General features: G+C 50.4%; 1 protein-coding gene across 4 annotated transcripts; it reads right to left on the bottom strand.

The window, feature by feature from the left end:
- Positions 1-213: 213 nt before the first annotated feature.
- Positions 214-15,832, bottom strand: abcc10 (ATP-binding cassette, sub-family C (CFTR/MRP), member 10). 4 transcript variants are annotated; one of them, XM_030350450.1, is made up of 21 exons: positions 15,124-15,831; positions 13,391-14,768; positions 12,850-13,077; positions 12,291-12,447; positions 11,519-11,688; positions 11,318-11,397; positions 10,475-10,646; positions 9,864-9,962; positions 9,087-9,276; positions 8,507-8,584; positions 7,491-7,694; positions 6,887-7,025; positions 6,291-6,483; positions 5,568-5,911; positions 4,827-4,996; positions 4,411-4,571; positions 3,842-4,152; positions 2,913-3,058; positions 2,380-2,477; positions 1,663-1,775; positions 214-1,047 (listed from the first exon to the last, which is right to left on the bottom strand). In XM_030350450.1, exons 1-21 carry the CDS (start codon positions 15,297-15,299, stop codon positions 912-914), a joined length of 4,743 nt encoding a protein of 1,580 aa, XP_030206310.1. In that variant the 5' UTR covers positions 15,300-15,831; the 3' UTR covers positions 214-911. The 4 variants fall into 4 exon arrangements, 3 of the variants coding, with proteins under 3 accessions (XP_030206310.1, XP_030206311.1, XP_030206312.1); XM_030350451.1 differs by having other exon boundaries at positions 11,519-11,685; XM_030350452.1 differs by having other exon boundaries at positions 3,842-4,095; positions 15,124-15,830.
- Positions 15,833-15,850: the final 18 nt, after the last annotated feature.

Genomic DNA, 15,850 nt, shown 5'->3' with positions numbered 1-15,850 from the left:
TTGAGTCATCTGGCTGGGAAACGTGTGAAAGCACAAAGAGAACCAGTAGAACATAGAAAGTAGCCAGGTATATAAAGCGTGACACCGCCACTGCTGGAGACCTGGTCTGACCTCGGAAGGCGGCCATGTTGGACGGTCCACTATTTTATTAGAAGATTTGTCAGCATGTCACGCAAACATGTCAATAGAGATACTGAACACACACACTTCTTATGATTTCAAACCTGTTTTTAATAGTTGGTTGAAAGTAGTGTTAAAGCTAGCTGTGTAGTGTCTGGAAGGTTGAGTGCCCAATAAAGAAGACTCTGTGTCCGAAACAACTATCCCTTTATCTTATAGATATAAATCTCTATCTATATTTCAGATCTGCAGTATTTGACAAAACAAGTCTTTCATTTGAAGTTGCGTTTCAACACATAAAACCCAGAGCCCAGACTGTTTGAACGGCCGACAGTCGGCCTGTACAGCCCTCTTATGGGAGAGGGTAAGCACAGCAAGACACCAGTCAATCCTTCTCTCTAGAGCAGCTGGCCTGTTCAGTAAGTGTTGAGGTGTTGCCTCGATACCAGACAGTGCCACCGCAGTGGATGCTCCCGGCCAGGAAACCTGCAGTACATCTTCTTGAGGTAGTGTTCAGGCGTAGATGTTAGATGTAACGGATCAGAGTCTCTCTCCAGTCTTTGTTTTTCATTGTGTAAAAGGACAGTGGATTTATGTTTGCATTTCTTATTGTTCTCAAATGTTGTTCTGTATTATGCTTCTTGCTCAGACTGTTTGGAACCAGCTGAGGACTCAAACCTGCAAACTGATTGGTTGGCTTAGCTTGCCTGCCAGAAGTAGTTTGGACCACAGACGCTGTGATTGGTCAGATAACGATGTCCTTCGGCAGGACCACTCCTGCCTCCTCTTCCTCACTCGTCTGCCCCCCCAACCAGCCTGCTGAAAAGAGACTGGTCGTTCTGGAGCAAGGCAGCCGGGGCGTCGAACTCCACCACCTTCCCAGCATGCATCACCAGCACGCGGTCTGAGTCCATGATGGTGTTGATCCTGGGTATAGGACACAGAAAGCCATTTTGAGCCTGAGGGCAACCGAGCTAACGCGAGCCTGAACAAGACAAGATGTTGTTGGGCTATTTATAAATGTCAGAAGCTCCTTTATTTAAGTTCAAAGGTGCGCATGTGTTTTCGCTCGCACACAAGCCCATTATTTCCATACACTTATGTAGACAAAGAAAAAGGTGTTGTTGAAATGACTGTTATTTGCCGATATTGTAAGCTAAACTATCGGCTCTAGGCTTCCGACAGTCTACAACAATTTAGTCGTTTAGCAGTCACTTTATCCAAAGTGACACACACTGAGTTCAAATACAGATTATTAAGGAGCAGCTGGGATTAGACAGTGAGGTCAGATACATGTCATTATGGAACATGCAGGGGTAAGACAGTGGCTTCAGACGCAGATCATTAAGGAGCAGGTAGGGGTTAGACAGTGAGTTTGAATACATGTACTTAAGAAGTAGGTAGGGATTAGGACTGCAGTATACTCTTTATTTTACTTCTATTACATTGTACCTGTGTATAATGTATACAGTAGGAGCCATGTATGTACAGCCCTACCGGTGTATAATGTATACAGTAGAAACCATGTATGTACAGCCCTACCTGTGTGCGATGGTCAGGACCGTCTTGTCTCTGAACTTGTCTCTGATGGTCTCCTGCAGCAGTCGGTCTGTCTGCTGGTCTACACTGGCTGTGGCCTCATCTATACACAGAACCTGCAGAACCAGAACCAATACAACACACCAGCTCAGTACATAGAACCTGCAGAACCAGAACCAATACAACACACACAGGTCAGTACATAGAACCTGCAGAACCAGAACCAATACAACACACCATCAGTACATGGAACAAGAACCAGGTGTATACACAGAAACTACAGAAACAGAACCTACAGAAACAGCAACAGGTCTACCAACAACCTACAAAACCAGCTCAATACACAGAGCTGAAAAGAAGAGCTGTGCTAGGCTAGGCCATGATAATATATGCTAGGGAAGGTAATAATGGGCCATATAATGCTAGGATGTGCTAGTTTCTGCTAGTTTGTGCTAAGCAAGCATAGGTAAGGCTAGAGAGCTGCAAGAACACAGGAGAACATGGGAGAACACAAAATAACATGGGGACACAGAAGAACATGGAAGGACATAGAAGAACACAGAGGAACATGGGAGAACGCAGAGGAACATGGGAGAACGCAGAGGAACATGGGAGAACGCAGAGGAACAGGGGAGAACGCAGAGGAACATGGGCCAGGCTACACCTGGTTCATGTCTTTGGTATTGAGCTGTGTGGGGACACCATGAGGTCAGGTCTTACGTTGGCCTCGGTCAGCAGAGCTCTGGCCAGACAGAGCAGCTGCCTTTGGCCCAGGGACAGACGACTGCCCCGGTCCCCCACCTCTGCATCCAGACCACCTGGAACACACACGTACACACACACACACACACACACACACACACACACACACACACACACACACACACACACACACACACACACACACACACACACACACACACACACACACACACACACACACACGCGCATAAATAGTAAGCGGGCTACTTATGAACCATCCACTTGTAGACGTCGTCTCATGTGCTTATCGGATGGTAAACAATAACCAGCGTTAGCCGATGGTCTGGAGATTAGGGGGCAGCTTCCTCTAGGAAGCCTACAGCTAGACTCTGGATAATGTGGGTCTGAACTCATGTCCTCAGAGCTGGGAGTCCAAACCCCTAGTCCGCCCACATGACAATAACACTAATATACACTAGTATACCACCACAACACTATCCTTCTATCTGTGGGGTCGTTCTGTGGTGCTGTCTGAAGGGGTGCCCCCTCACCCATCCTGGACACCAGCTGCTCCAGGTGACAGTCCTGCACGGCGGCCAGCAGCCTTTGGTCAGGATGGCGTCCGCAGGGGTCCAGGTTCTCCCTCACACTCCCGCTGAACAGGAAGGGGTCCTGGGGGATGATGGCCAACCTGGACCTGCCAGCCAGCAAGCACAGCGTTAAGCCTAGCCGAGGGCAGTCTAGCATAGCCTGTCCTAGCCTAGCATAATTGACTGTAGCCATAACCTACAATAGCAAAGCCTGCAGAAGTCGAGCATATTGTACTCTAGTCCAGGGGTTCTCAACCACCGGGCCGCGGACCGCTACAAGGCCGCCGAGCATTGGCCACCATGCCAAAGAGATTGAGAAATAAAGCCTACTTCAAAAAAAAGTAGTATATATATATATAAATAAATAAATAATGATATGCTTGCTTATTGCATACTGTTAAAAGACAATGAAAAATGTCAGCTTTGTTTTTATTGGCTTGTTGTTCACAAAGTATTTCACAGTTGTGTTGTTATAATGTTGGACTGTTACTGTCTATTAATAATAGGGTGAGGCAGGTGAGGCAGGCATATAATGGTTTGTTTCCTGGTCGCGGCATTAGCAACCCCTACTGGTTGGTCGGGGCGCCTGCATCCCCCCCCCCCCCATACCGGGCCGTGATATAGCCTAAACAATACTTACCTAGCATACAATAGCACATCGTAGCGTAATATAGCCTATTACTAAGCATACTCCTACTTTATTGTAGCCAATCAAAGCCTTACAAAGCCTAGTGTAGCATAGCCTTACCTATGCTTGCCTAGCATAAACTAGCCCATCCTAGCAATATATAGCCTATAAGTACCTACCCTATCGTAGATTATCATAGCCTAGCCTTGCATAGCCTAACCTGTCCCCTCACTGCCCCCCAGCAGCAGACCCCATCAGCTACCTGAGTTGGGCCAGGCCCAGGGTGCAGATGTCCAGGCCGTCAAGCAGGATGGCCCCCTGGTTCAGCTCCACCAGGCGGAACACGGCCAGGAACAGGCTGGACTTGCCGGAGCCGGTGCGCCCCACAACGCCCACCTTCTCCCCCGGGTGCACCCGCAGTGTGACCCCGTCCAGGGCGTTGGTCAGACCCTCCCTGTAGCACAACACCGCCCCATTGAACTCCAGCTGGCCACGCTCCGGCCACGACGCCGGGACCTGGACCAGGACACGCACTGTGAGGAGGTTTCTGGTTCCTAGGTGGCCTTTTTCACACTACAATACACAAACCAACAAAGTGTGATATGCAGTGGTGGTGGCGGTGGTGGCGGTGGTGGCGGTGGTGATGTTTTGGTGATTGTGGTAATGGTGGTGGTGGTGGTGGTGATGGTGGTGGCAGTGTTAGTGGTGGTGATGTTTCGTGATTGTGGTTGGGGTGATTGAGTTGGTGTTGATTGTGGCTATGGTGTGGCTATGGTGAAGGTGGTCATGGCCATGGTGGTAATGTTGGTTGTGGTGGGGAGGGTGTTGGACCTGTGGGTTGTGGTCCTGGGGTTCGGTGGGCAGGCAGGTGGAGTACTCCTCCGTCCGCTCCACGCTCACCATCTGCATCTCTGTCTGGGTGAAGCTGAAGATCAGCCCAGACAGCAGGCCGGTGATGGAGAGGGAGTAGGAAAGAGAGAGTCCCACCAGACCTGGCACACACACACACACACACACACACACACACACACACACACACACACACACACACACACACACACACACACACACACACACACACACACACACACACACACACACACACACACACACACAGTTATTCAAAAGGCTCTTTTACCTAAAGCATTTCACAGGCTTCAGATGCAGGTCTTTAAGGAGCTTGGATCAGGAGAAGGCGAGTATAGAACCAACAACCCCTGCAGAAACCATGACGACCGTGTGCTCACCTGGGTCTACAGAGCCGTAGCGGTGCTGGAGGACAGCGATGGTGCTGATGCCGGTAACCAGGGCGACCCCGACCAACTGCAGGCGGATGTCCAACCACTGCATGGCGGCGTTGCTTAGGAACAAGCAGCGCTGGTTGTTGTCCAGGCGCCTCTTGCTCTCCTCCTCAAACCTGTGGTCCAAAACACGTGCAGGAGATCAGCCAATCAGATGCCTGGGGGTGGACGGACAAGGAATCCCTGGACCAATAGCAGCTCTAGTGGATCCCTGGTAGGAGGGTCCCTCCTCTGTCATCCTTCTTCAGGTGTCTTTCCTCTGGGTTCACGGTCTATTTTACATCTGTTTTTGCATAGGTCTACAACCTATTTATGTAGTAGAAATTGCATAATTTGTCTTATTGTGTGACTTGTATTTTTATATGATTTTTGAAATCGTAATCTTTTACAGTCCTGGACTGCTGTGGCACCCGAATCTTCCTACTGGGCATAATAATAGCAACTTCTCTAATAATACCGGAGCATACCCGGCAGAGGCGTGGCCTACCAGGAGGAGGGGGTGTGGCCTCACCTGGCAGAGGCATGGCCTACCAGCAGGAAAGGGTGTGGCCTCACCTGGCAGAGGCGTGGCCTACCAGGAGAAGAGGGTGTGGCCGCACCTGGCAGAGGCATGGCCTACCAGGAGGAGAGGGTGTGGCCTCACCTGGGGGAGGCGTGGCCTACCAGGAGGAGAGGGTGTGGCCTCACCTGGCGGAGGCGTGGCTAGCCCGGATGGTGGCCAGGCCGCTCAGCGTCTCGGAGAAGTGCGAGTAGAGGGGCGACAGCGTGACGCTGCTGAGGCGCTTGAGCTCGCGGGACGAATGGCGGTAGAAGCGCTGGGTGCGGTGGTAGAGGAGGGCCAGGGGCAGCAGGGCGGCCAGCACCCAGGGGAGGCTCCAGGCCATGACGGCCAGGGTGCCCGCCAGGCTGAACACGTTGGCCAGCAGGATGTTGAGCACGAAGGGCAGGCCGTCGTCCACGCCCGACACGTCCGAGGAGAAGCGGTTGAGGACGCGCCCCGTCGGGGTGGCGTCAAAGAAACCCATGGTGGCCTGGGAGGAGACGGAGACGAGACGCAGGTTGATGGGATGGTGCAACAGCTGGGAATGGACCTTTGTGGTGCCCTGCTCGTGGTGAAGCGAGGGCAGTGGGTACTCCGTGGGTTTCAAACCGGCAAACTTAAAGAGTCCGTTTTTGTCTAGAACACCACACACACACACACACACACACACACACACACACACACACACACACACACACACACACACACACACACACACACACACACACACACACACACACACACACACACACACGCACACACACACGCACACACACACACACGCCGTACCCAGACAGCTGGCTGGCTTAGCTCTTTGACCGAACACCAACCGCTCCCCAGAGGACCTACGACAGCGAGGACCTCCTCACCTGGAGGACGCGGCCCAGCAGGCGGTCGTGGACGACGGTGGCGGCGCGGATGGCGCCGTAGGCGAAGAGGAAGGCCCGTGCGGCCGTGAAGAGGGTGTTGGCGGAGGCGATGGAGGCGTACACCGTCAGGTAGAACTTCACGTCCGAGCTGATGTTGGAGAAGGGGGAGGCTGTCGGGGAACACAGCGGGGCCCTGGAGGAGGTCCGGACGGTATCAGAGCATTAACATGAGCAGAAGGCGTGAACAGGACCCAAGGACGTTGAAGGACCACAACATATCACAGAGGGACGGGTCCAGCACCAGTTAAATATCAGAATGAATCTTAAAGTCTGCTGGTTAACTCAAGTCTTATCATGATTATCAGAAATTGATTGTAGGGGTGTGGTCTGATAATAAACGACAATAATTCAGTAGATGCTTGACGCTCCCATTAACTTTTTCTTTCCTCTTAATAATACCTAAAAAAGCACTTCCATGATCTACAAGTGTTCCTATTGGACCAGTAATCACCCGCCATAGACTGTAACTCCAGTCACTACGTCTTCCTGTGTAAACTCTACGGTACTGATCCGCTAACAAACTCCAGGTAACCTACGTCAGTCCCCCAGGAGAGAAGAGCAGCAGGTGGGGTGAGGTGTAGGCCTCTGTGTAGGAACCATTGCTCCATGCTGAGCCGTTGTTCCTCAGCTCTGATATCCAGTGCGACAGCCACCAGTCAGACACGTTCTTAGAAGCTGAGGGAGAGAGGAATGCAACTGCTGATTGGTACACACTCACTATCCAAATATGGCCAGTTGTTAAAAAAAATACTAAACTTAAAAGTTTAACAGTCAATAGTACACCTCATACTAACATTGCATGTCCAACAAACAATCAAGATTTATCACATTGACTGCACTTCAAAAATGTGTAGGTCAAAACTCAGTTCGGATAAAAAAATGGAAGTTCTGGCTTGTATCATACCACCAATCCAAATGGAATTGTTTTAATGTTTTAGGATTAGAGAAACACTTTTGAAAGATCAGCAGTCTGTTCAACTGAGTCAACTGATCCATTAAAGTTGGACTCCTTTCTAACGACAGCACAGCTGTGGTTCCTGCAGGACCTCCATCCCGTAGCTCCAAACGGAGAAGTTCATTTGCATGTTTTGACCTCTTCTTTATGTCTTTAAGGATGGAGTGGACAGGTGGGGTCCGTACCTTGCATGAGGAGGAGGGACAGTAGGATGGTTGCGGCCAGGGCTCCTCCCACCGCCCGCCAGTACGCCCGGTACACCGCCCACGCCAGCCCCCCCGCCTCCTTATGCTCCTCCCCCGACCGGTCTTCGTCCTCCTCCACCATCACCAACTTCTCCTCCACCTCCAAACTGGAAACCCCCTCCTCCAGCTCCACCTCAGCACCACCTGGCAGCCCCACCCAGCAGAGGACAGGCCAGACAGTGTGAGGCTCTTATTAATCTGTTCTGTTATGGGTATTAATTAGGTATTGATTGTAGAGACAGGGCACTGCCCTGTCTCTACAATCAATACGTTGATTGTGTTGAGTGTCGTTGAGTGGACGGATCTAATGTAAAAGTGATGAGTGGTGCTAAAGATGCTGGTGCTAGTGATGGTGATGATAGCGGTGATAAAGAGGCTGGTGCTAGTGATGGTGATGATATAGGTGATAAAGAGGCTGGTGCTAGTGATGGTGATGATATAGAGATGAAGATGCTGGTGCTAGTGATGGTGATGATAGCGGTGATAAAGAGGCTGGTGCTAGTGATGGTGATGATATAGGTGATAAAGAGGCTGGTGCTAGTGATGGTGATGATATAGGTGATAAAGAGGCTGGTGCTAGTGATGGTGATGATATAGGTGATAAAGAGGCTGGTGCTAGTGATGGTGATGATATAGAGATGAAGATGCTGGTGCTAGTGATGGTGATGATAGCGGTGATAAAGCGGCTGGTGCTAGTGATGGTGATGATATAGGTGATAAAGTGGCTGGTGCTAGTGATGGTGATGATATAGAGATAAAGATGCTGGTGCTAGTGATGGTGATGATAGTGGTGATAAAGATGCTGGTGCTAGTGATGGTGATGATAGTGGTGATAAAGACGCTGGTGCTAGTGATGGTGATGATAGTGGTGATAAAGACGCTGGTGCTAGTGATGGTGATGATATAGAGATAAAGATTCTGTTGCTAGTGATGGAGGCAAAGGTTTTGAAGGTTACCTTTCTGCTCAGCTTTGCGGTCATTCCTGTGCTGTTTTGGACCCGCCTCCACCAGGGGCAGGATTTCCGATGGCGTACCTGTGATGACATCACCAGGTGGTTAAAGCTAGGGTAAGCAATTTATTTAAGAAGCATTTTTTCTTTTTTCATATTTGTTGAAATTCTCTTTACATCCCAAAAGAAATGATCAATCAATCGAAAGCTCAGACCCAAAAGGTATCTGTGGCTGTCACAGGCCTGTTCAAAATACTGTCCAATGATTACACAAGGCTTCCACAAGGCTAGGCAGAAAAAATGCTGTTTTTAGGGTGTGGCTTTGGTGGGATGCCAAGAGGGACGGTTGGGATATTTTCAGTTGGATACTTTCAAAATCTATGTTACGTGGCTGGTTTCTCCAAATTGCCTACCCTAGCTTTAAGGATGGATTCTGAGACCTTATATTCTATCTACTACTAACTTCGCTATGATTGTGTTCAGCACAACACAGTGAACTCATAGAGGTGCAGTATAACCACATATTTCCCTGTCTGTCTTCAGCAGCCAGTGAAGTGAGACAGGTGCAGCACAACATCATGTCTACCTGTCTTGACGATGGTCCCGTTGTCCATGAGGACCACCAGGTCCGCCCGCTCCACAAACTCTATGCGGTGAGTGCAAAGGATTCTGGTCTTTCCCCGCAGGATTCCCATGATGCATTTCTGCATCAGGTGCTGAGCCACCTGGGCGTCCACGGCGGCCAGCGGGTCATCCAGCAGGTAGATGTCCTTCTCCTGATTGGACAAGGTAGACCATGGGACGCATTGAGCAGTAGAAGTGCTACTGAGTCAGACTTCTGGAGACCCCCCCCTTCTGGAACATCTCACAAGATGACTAGCAGTTGCACTGATCTGTGATAATCTCACAGCCTGAACACACCTTGCTGCGATGTACCATTGTTATGGGATTCAGAAAGCAATGACATGTGATTAATCTACTGTAACTGTTGGCAGTACCACAAATAATCCATATTTTTCCGGTTACTATCCTTGTTCTTACGATTCTTAAAGCTACTCTGCAGTCTTTACAGACTATACACTTGTCACTTTGGACACATGGATTTATAGGCTCTTACAGGGAACTCAGATACAATGATTCATGTGCTGTTACAGTGAACTCAAGATACATTGACCCACGCTTTTGCAGTGAACTCAGGTATATTGACTCATGCTCTTGCAGAGGCTCTTATTTCTTTAAGGTACAGTTTGGACACTGGGGATCGAACACAGAACTCTTTGGTTGAGGGTCGAACACCCTTACCACACTATCTTCCCCTGTGTTGAAGGACTGTAGGTCTATTGGCTGGTGGGGCGGTACTGACCATGTAGACGGCTCTGGCCAGCGCCAGGCGTGCTTTCTGACCCCCGCTGAGGGTCACTCCGTTCTCGCCCACCTCCGTCCGGTCTCCCTGGGGCAGCACCTGCCATGACAAGACAACTGTAACAGCCACTGCCTGTATGTTGCTGTCTTGTTTTCCCTCTAGTGTCATGTGCAGGTGCCGGTCAATTGAACGGCACCTGCAACCATTTTCATCATCATCCCGCCTCTACCAACCAGCTCATCCGATTCCACCAATCACCTCATCAGTTCTCAGCCAGGTGAGGCCTGCGACACATGTAAAAGCCAGTTTTGTTGGGCTAGCTCTCTCTCACCTTTTGGTCTGCCGAGGGTAAACCCGTTAACATGTTTTATGGAGAGTTTGGAGGATTACTAGATCCTTTGATATCATATATACTTGTTATTATATTTTATTATATATTTTGTCACAGTTTCCCTTCTCCCCCTGCTTTTGTTTATTGTGAACCGTGTGTTAGGCGTTAGCGTTTGCAGAGATAAGTGGGGATAGAGCAGACAACATAAGACTAACGCCAGACCGACATGACACGAACATGCAAAGAACATGAAACAATTATGAGACGGAGGGCGTCTTACGTTGAGGTCCTCGGAGAGTGCGCAGGCCTCCACGACCGCCTGGTAGAATACATAGTCGTACTTCCTGCCAAACAGGATGTTGTCGCGCACCGTAGCATGCTGGATCCAGGGCTCCTGGGTAGCCAGACCGAAGCCGCCCTCCCGGCCCACCACGTGGACCGCCCCACTCAGCCTGGGGGGGTAGGGCTAGAGGTCAGTGGTCCCCATGACAACAGCTCCAACCGCAAGCATGTTCTGGACCCAAAGCACAATGTTCACTACAATATTACCTACAAAGATTGAAGAACAACTGGACATTAAGAATAGAATAGAATAGAATTTTATTATTGTCATTGCACATGTTACAGAGCAACGAAATTACCAGTTACATTCCGTCCAAGAAACATAAAAGACAGTGTGGGGAGACAGGACGGAGAGACCGTCAGGCGCTTGTTAGACAAGAAACATGCGGCCCGCGTTAGATAAGAAAGTTTAAAAAGCTAAACAAGAGGGTAACGAGTAACGAGAAGTGAACCTAACCTATAGGTCTACGCAAAGCATCAATATTTAGAATATTATTATTATATTAGACGACCACACATCACTGTGTTGTCATGGTGGCGTCATCACTGTGTTGTCATGGTGTTGTCATGGTGGCGTCATCAATGTGTTGTCATGGTGGCGTCATCACTGTGTTGTCATGGTGGCGTCATCACTGTTGTCATGGTGTTGTTATGGTGGCGTCATCACTGTGTTGTCATGGTGTTGTCATTGTGTTGTCATGGTAGCGTCATCACTGTCTTGTCATGATGGCGTCATCACTGTGTTGTCATGGTGTTGTCAGTGTGATGTACTGCAGCCTACCTGGTCAGTTCTCCAGTAATGGCTGCCAGTAAGGAACTCTTCCCACAGCCCACTCTCCCCACGACCACAACCAGAGAGCCCTGCAACACACCGCAACACTGAGATCACTCTGTGTGTGTGTGTGTGTGTGTGTGTGTGTGTGTGTGTGTGTGTGTGTGTGTGTGTGTGTGTGTGTGTGTGTGTGTGTGTGTGTGTGTGTACCTTAGGTATGCTGAGGTCCAAGGCATGCAGCAGAAGGCTCCCGCTCCCCTCTCCAGAGCCCTCATCTCTTCTAGGCCCAGGAGGGTCTGACCCCCCAGGCCCCCCGAGGCCCAGCCAGGAAAAGGACCCCTCGCTCAGCAGAACTGACGTCTGCTGGTCCTCTGGGGCTGCTGAAGAGACAGTGACAGAGACACACACACAGTTGAACTTTAACATCTGCATTTGAAGGGTTAAAACAGGTGAAACCTTTTTTACATTTTACAGGGGAAGGGTTAAGACATACACACTGTTGTTTCTGAAGAATCCAGTAAAGCATTACCACTTTCATTTCACTTTACTATCCTGTATGTTAGGGCTGCACGATTATGGGCAAAATCATAATAACGATTATTTTGGTCAATATTGAAATAACGATTATTCAAACAATTATTTTTGAGTTTGAAAACATGATGTATTTATTCAGCATGTCTCTCCCAAAGAACACTTTTAACTGAGAACTATTACATTTCTACTTAAAAGAATACACAAAATGGTCAAAAAGAAAAATGTTCAAATCCAAAATGTTGTAGAGATATGTATCCAGCTGTTCTGCACTTTCTGTAAAACATGTAATAAAAAAAAATAATAACAAAAAAAAAAAATTGAAAACTCGATTATATTTGTGTTGTGATCATTTGACGCTAAAATCCAAATCAGAATCGAAATTCAATTCTTCGCCCAGCCTTACTGTATGTGCATGTAATAAATACATGTCATGAAGTATTGAGCCTACCCAGGCTATAGTAGGCCTGCAGGTCCTGGTTGGGCAGCTGAAGGAAGCGCTGGATCCTCTCCAGGGAGACGTAGGCTTCCAGCACCCCGTTGAGCACCCAGGGGAAGCAGTTCAGAGGCAGGATGAGCATGCCCACCAGGGCCAGGGTGGTGAACACCTGCAGGGGTCAGCATAGCCATGGTTACGGTAAAACCAGCATCACCATGGTTACCAGCATCACGCATAACCATGGTAACAGCACAACCATCACGTATCACCATTGTTACAACACAACCATCACCATGGTAAGATCCCAAACAGCATCACCATGGTTACATCACAAACAGTGTCACCAAGGTTACAGCTCAACCAGCATCACCATGGTTACATCACAGACATCATAATTCATCACAACGGTTACAGCTCAATGTGTATCATGCATTACCGTGGTTACAGCACAATAAGCACTTATATATAGATAGTTTTATTTTTTCTCTATTGGCACTAATTCCACTCAGGAAAGATTAAATGGTCTCCAAATGCGGCAATTTTGGTGTCTTGAGGCCTGCTGACGGAGTACCTTGGTGGCGGTGAGCTGGTGTCCCAGCAGCACGTAGGTGAGGAAGGTGAGGATGGAGACGACCACAGGCAGCGCGGCCCAGGTGTACACGCACACCGCGTCCAGGTACTTGATGGTCTTCAGGTGAGACAGCTCGCGTTGGCGGCAGTCTGAGATCTTGTGGGCAAAGTGGGGCTCCCAGGTGTAGAACTTGATGACGCGGACACCGAACAGCAACTCGGTGACCAGCTGGGGGCGGAGGACACACACAGTCTCAGGAGGACCACCACAAACACAGCACATCAGTACCCCACCCTCGGGATAGGGTGACCTGATCCGCAGGTTGGATACAGGGAGATGCCTGACCTTTACGCTATAGAATCATATATGACAAAGTGTCTCTACAAAATCTTTAACAAGTTAAAATTAGGGGTTGGGAACCAGTGCTCTAAAGCAATGAAGACACTGCATGAAGCCCTCTCTGGTGAGACAGAGAACAAGTGCTCTTCCTCTGCGTGCGTTAGTAGACTGTAACCTGCCCGGCGGTGTAGAGGGAGCTCACCTTGACACGGCTGTCCTTGTACCGGAGCATGTGCTTGTTGTTGTCCAGGATACGGGAGGCCAGCAGCTTGTTTAGGGGGACGAGGAGCAGGGCCACGCCCAGCCCCCCCAGGAAGGCAATGCCCACCTGCAGGTGCAGCAGGTACAGGGCGATGGAGAACTGCACGGGCAGACTCCACAGCTCGTGGAAGCTATTGCAGAAGTTGACCACGCGGTCTGTGTCGGTGCTCATCAGGTTGACCACCTCGCCGAGGGAGAAGCGCGCCAGCCCTACCCTGCCCACCCGCAGCGCCTTGCCGTAGATCGCCGTGACGACGGCCGCGCGCGCCGACAACGCCACCTTGGACACGTGAAAGCCGTAGAGGTTCCTGAGGAAGGCAGAGAGCAGCGAGCTGGAGAAGAGCCCCAGGGTGACCAGAGCCCCCCGACTCGGCGGGGCGTCTGGGTCCTCCATGAAGCCCACCAGCTGGCCGAGAAGCAGGGGGCCGGCGAATCCCAGCAGGTTCCCCACCAGCTTTAGCACACCCAGGGCGTAGTACCACCACCCAAAGGCCCGGTGCAGCACCCCCAAGAGACGCACGTCCCCGCCCAGCTCCGGCAGCGCCTCCTCCTGAGGGGGGGTCCGGCTGCCCGCCGGGAGGTGCCGGCTGACGGGTCGGGGCCACTCCCCTCTTCGTGCCCCTCCCCCTCTCACCCCGGCTGACGCCCCCTGCTGGCTGGCCTGCCAGCACCTGGAGAAGTGCCTCGTGACCACGCCGGTGCGGAGCGCCCTGGGCAGGTGGTAGACGTGGCCCAGCCCGTCCAGCTGCCCGCGGCGACCTCGCTCCAGCAGCGGGTCCAGCCAGCGATAGAACAGGCGGGAGAAGTAGCCGCTGCCGTCCTCCGCCACCATGGCGCCCGTATCGGTGGGGGCACTCTCCAGCGCGCCACCGTCATCGACGCCGCTGTTGATCTGTAACTCATAAGCGGCGCCGCTGTAGACGCACGGGAAGGCCCACGCTAGGAGGTACGCAGCAAGAGGGAGCGTCCGGGCCGCGGCCAGAATGAAGCGGGTTAGTCTGAGCGACCGGGTAGGGTCCAGAGCGGTGCTGGCGCCCGCCACCAGGGTGAACACCAGGTTAGGAACAGAGAGGAGAACCAGCAGAACCAGCAGCGTGGGGCCCCGTCTGTGGCTCCACGCCACGGACACCTGGAGAGCCAGGGAGGCAGCGAGGTGGAGAAGCCAGGCCAGGAGGGCACAGCCGTCGGCCAGGCAGTCCAGGTACAGGTGGACCTGGCGTTGGAGGCCCGCCAGCACCAGGTCCACAGTGAAGAGGAGGACCAACAGCAGAGTCGAGACCAGCCTGAGGGTCCAGCCATACTGAAGGATGGGTCTGCGTCTGGGAGGAATCCACGAATCAGGAACCAGGACCAATTAGGACACACAGAGGAGCTGGGGTGGCTACCTTCAACTATAGAAGCTCTTCCGTCCATATTTTTGCCATAGAGGTGTTTAATTTTGCTGAATATTATTGTTAATGTCACCGTTATCACATCTAGAATTTTATACCACTGGTTTTACAGAACCATATGTTTTAGTTGTCTTGGGTGGCCGCAGACAAGACGACAAATTGTGGGTCAGAATCGGTCTATTATCAAAACCATGCAAAATCTCTAGAATATAATTTATGATTACAAATTAGACATTATAGAGCTCCACACCCTGGAATTGGTTCTTCTAGTGTTCCTTCTTACCGTGGGATGCTCAGGTAGAAGGCGCTGCAGACCGCTAGGCCACTGTGGGGCAAGACACCCAAAACCAGCTGGTTGAAGCAGGGCACGATGGTTCCGTTCTGCCAAACGGGGAATGGGTTCCCGGCGTCGGTACCACAGAGACCCGCAATCAACTCAGCTGGGTCGAACCCCCCCATTCCAATTCCTTTATCGGCCTAACATGCTCACAGACAACAGGAACTACACCGTGGCATGTGAACAGCACTTGATGATACGTATACACAGCGAGGGTATTCTTTCGTTTCTCAGGAGACTGTTGAAGAACATTGACCATGTAGCTAGTAACAAGAACATGGGCTGTTACTTCTACTTGAAAGCCCCAGAAAGGATAGATCAATATACATAACAACCGTGCTGTATGTCTAATCAAGTTACTCAAAAAGAAAGAGCAAGAGTGAATTTAAATACTTCTGAAAAAGGTTTCCTACGGAGGTGTCATGCCTCCCTTTTGCTTTTGTTCATGTTTTATCTCTTCTGTTCTGGGCATGTAATATTCAGAGCTCATGGGTGAGAACCCTCGTGCTTATACTAATGTGGTAATGGCTGATTGTAAAAGCTCAAATTATAAATATATTATACAATGACACATCTCAAAATATAAATACAACTCTGACACCGGTTGGTTGTTTACCTCCGGGAGGAAGCAAAGTCGATGCTTGATGACGCATCAGTTTCCTTTCAAAATAAA

The sequence above is a fragment of the Gadus morhua genome, chromosome 3, assembly GCF_902167405.1.
Source record: "Gadus morhua chromosome 3, gadMor3.0, whole genome shotgun sequence".
Lineage (NCBI taxonomy): Eukaryota > Metazoa > Chordata > Actinopteri > Gadiformes > Gadidae > Gadus > Gadus morhua.
This window is presented reverse-complemented; position numbering and strand designations above follow the sequence as displayed.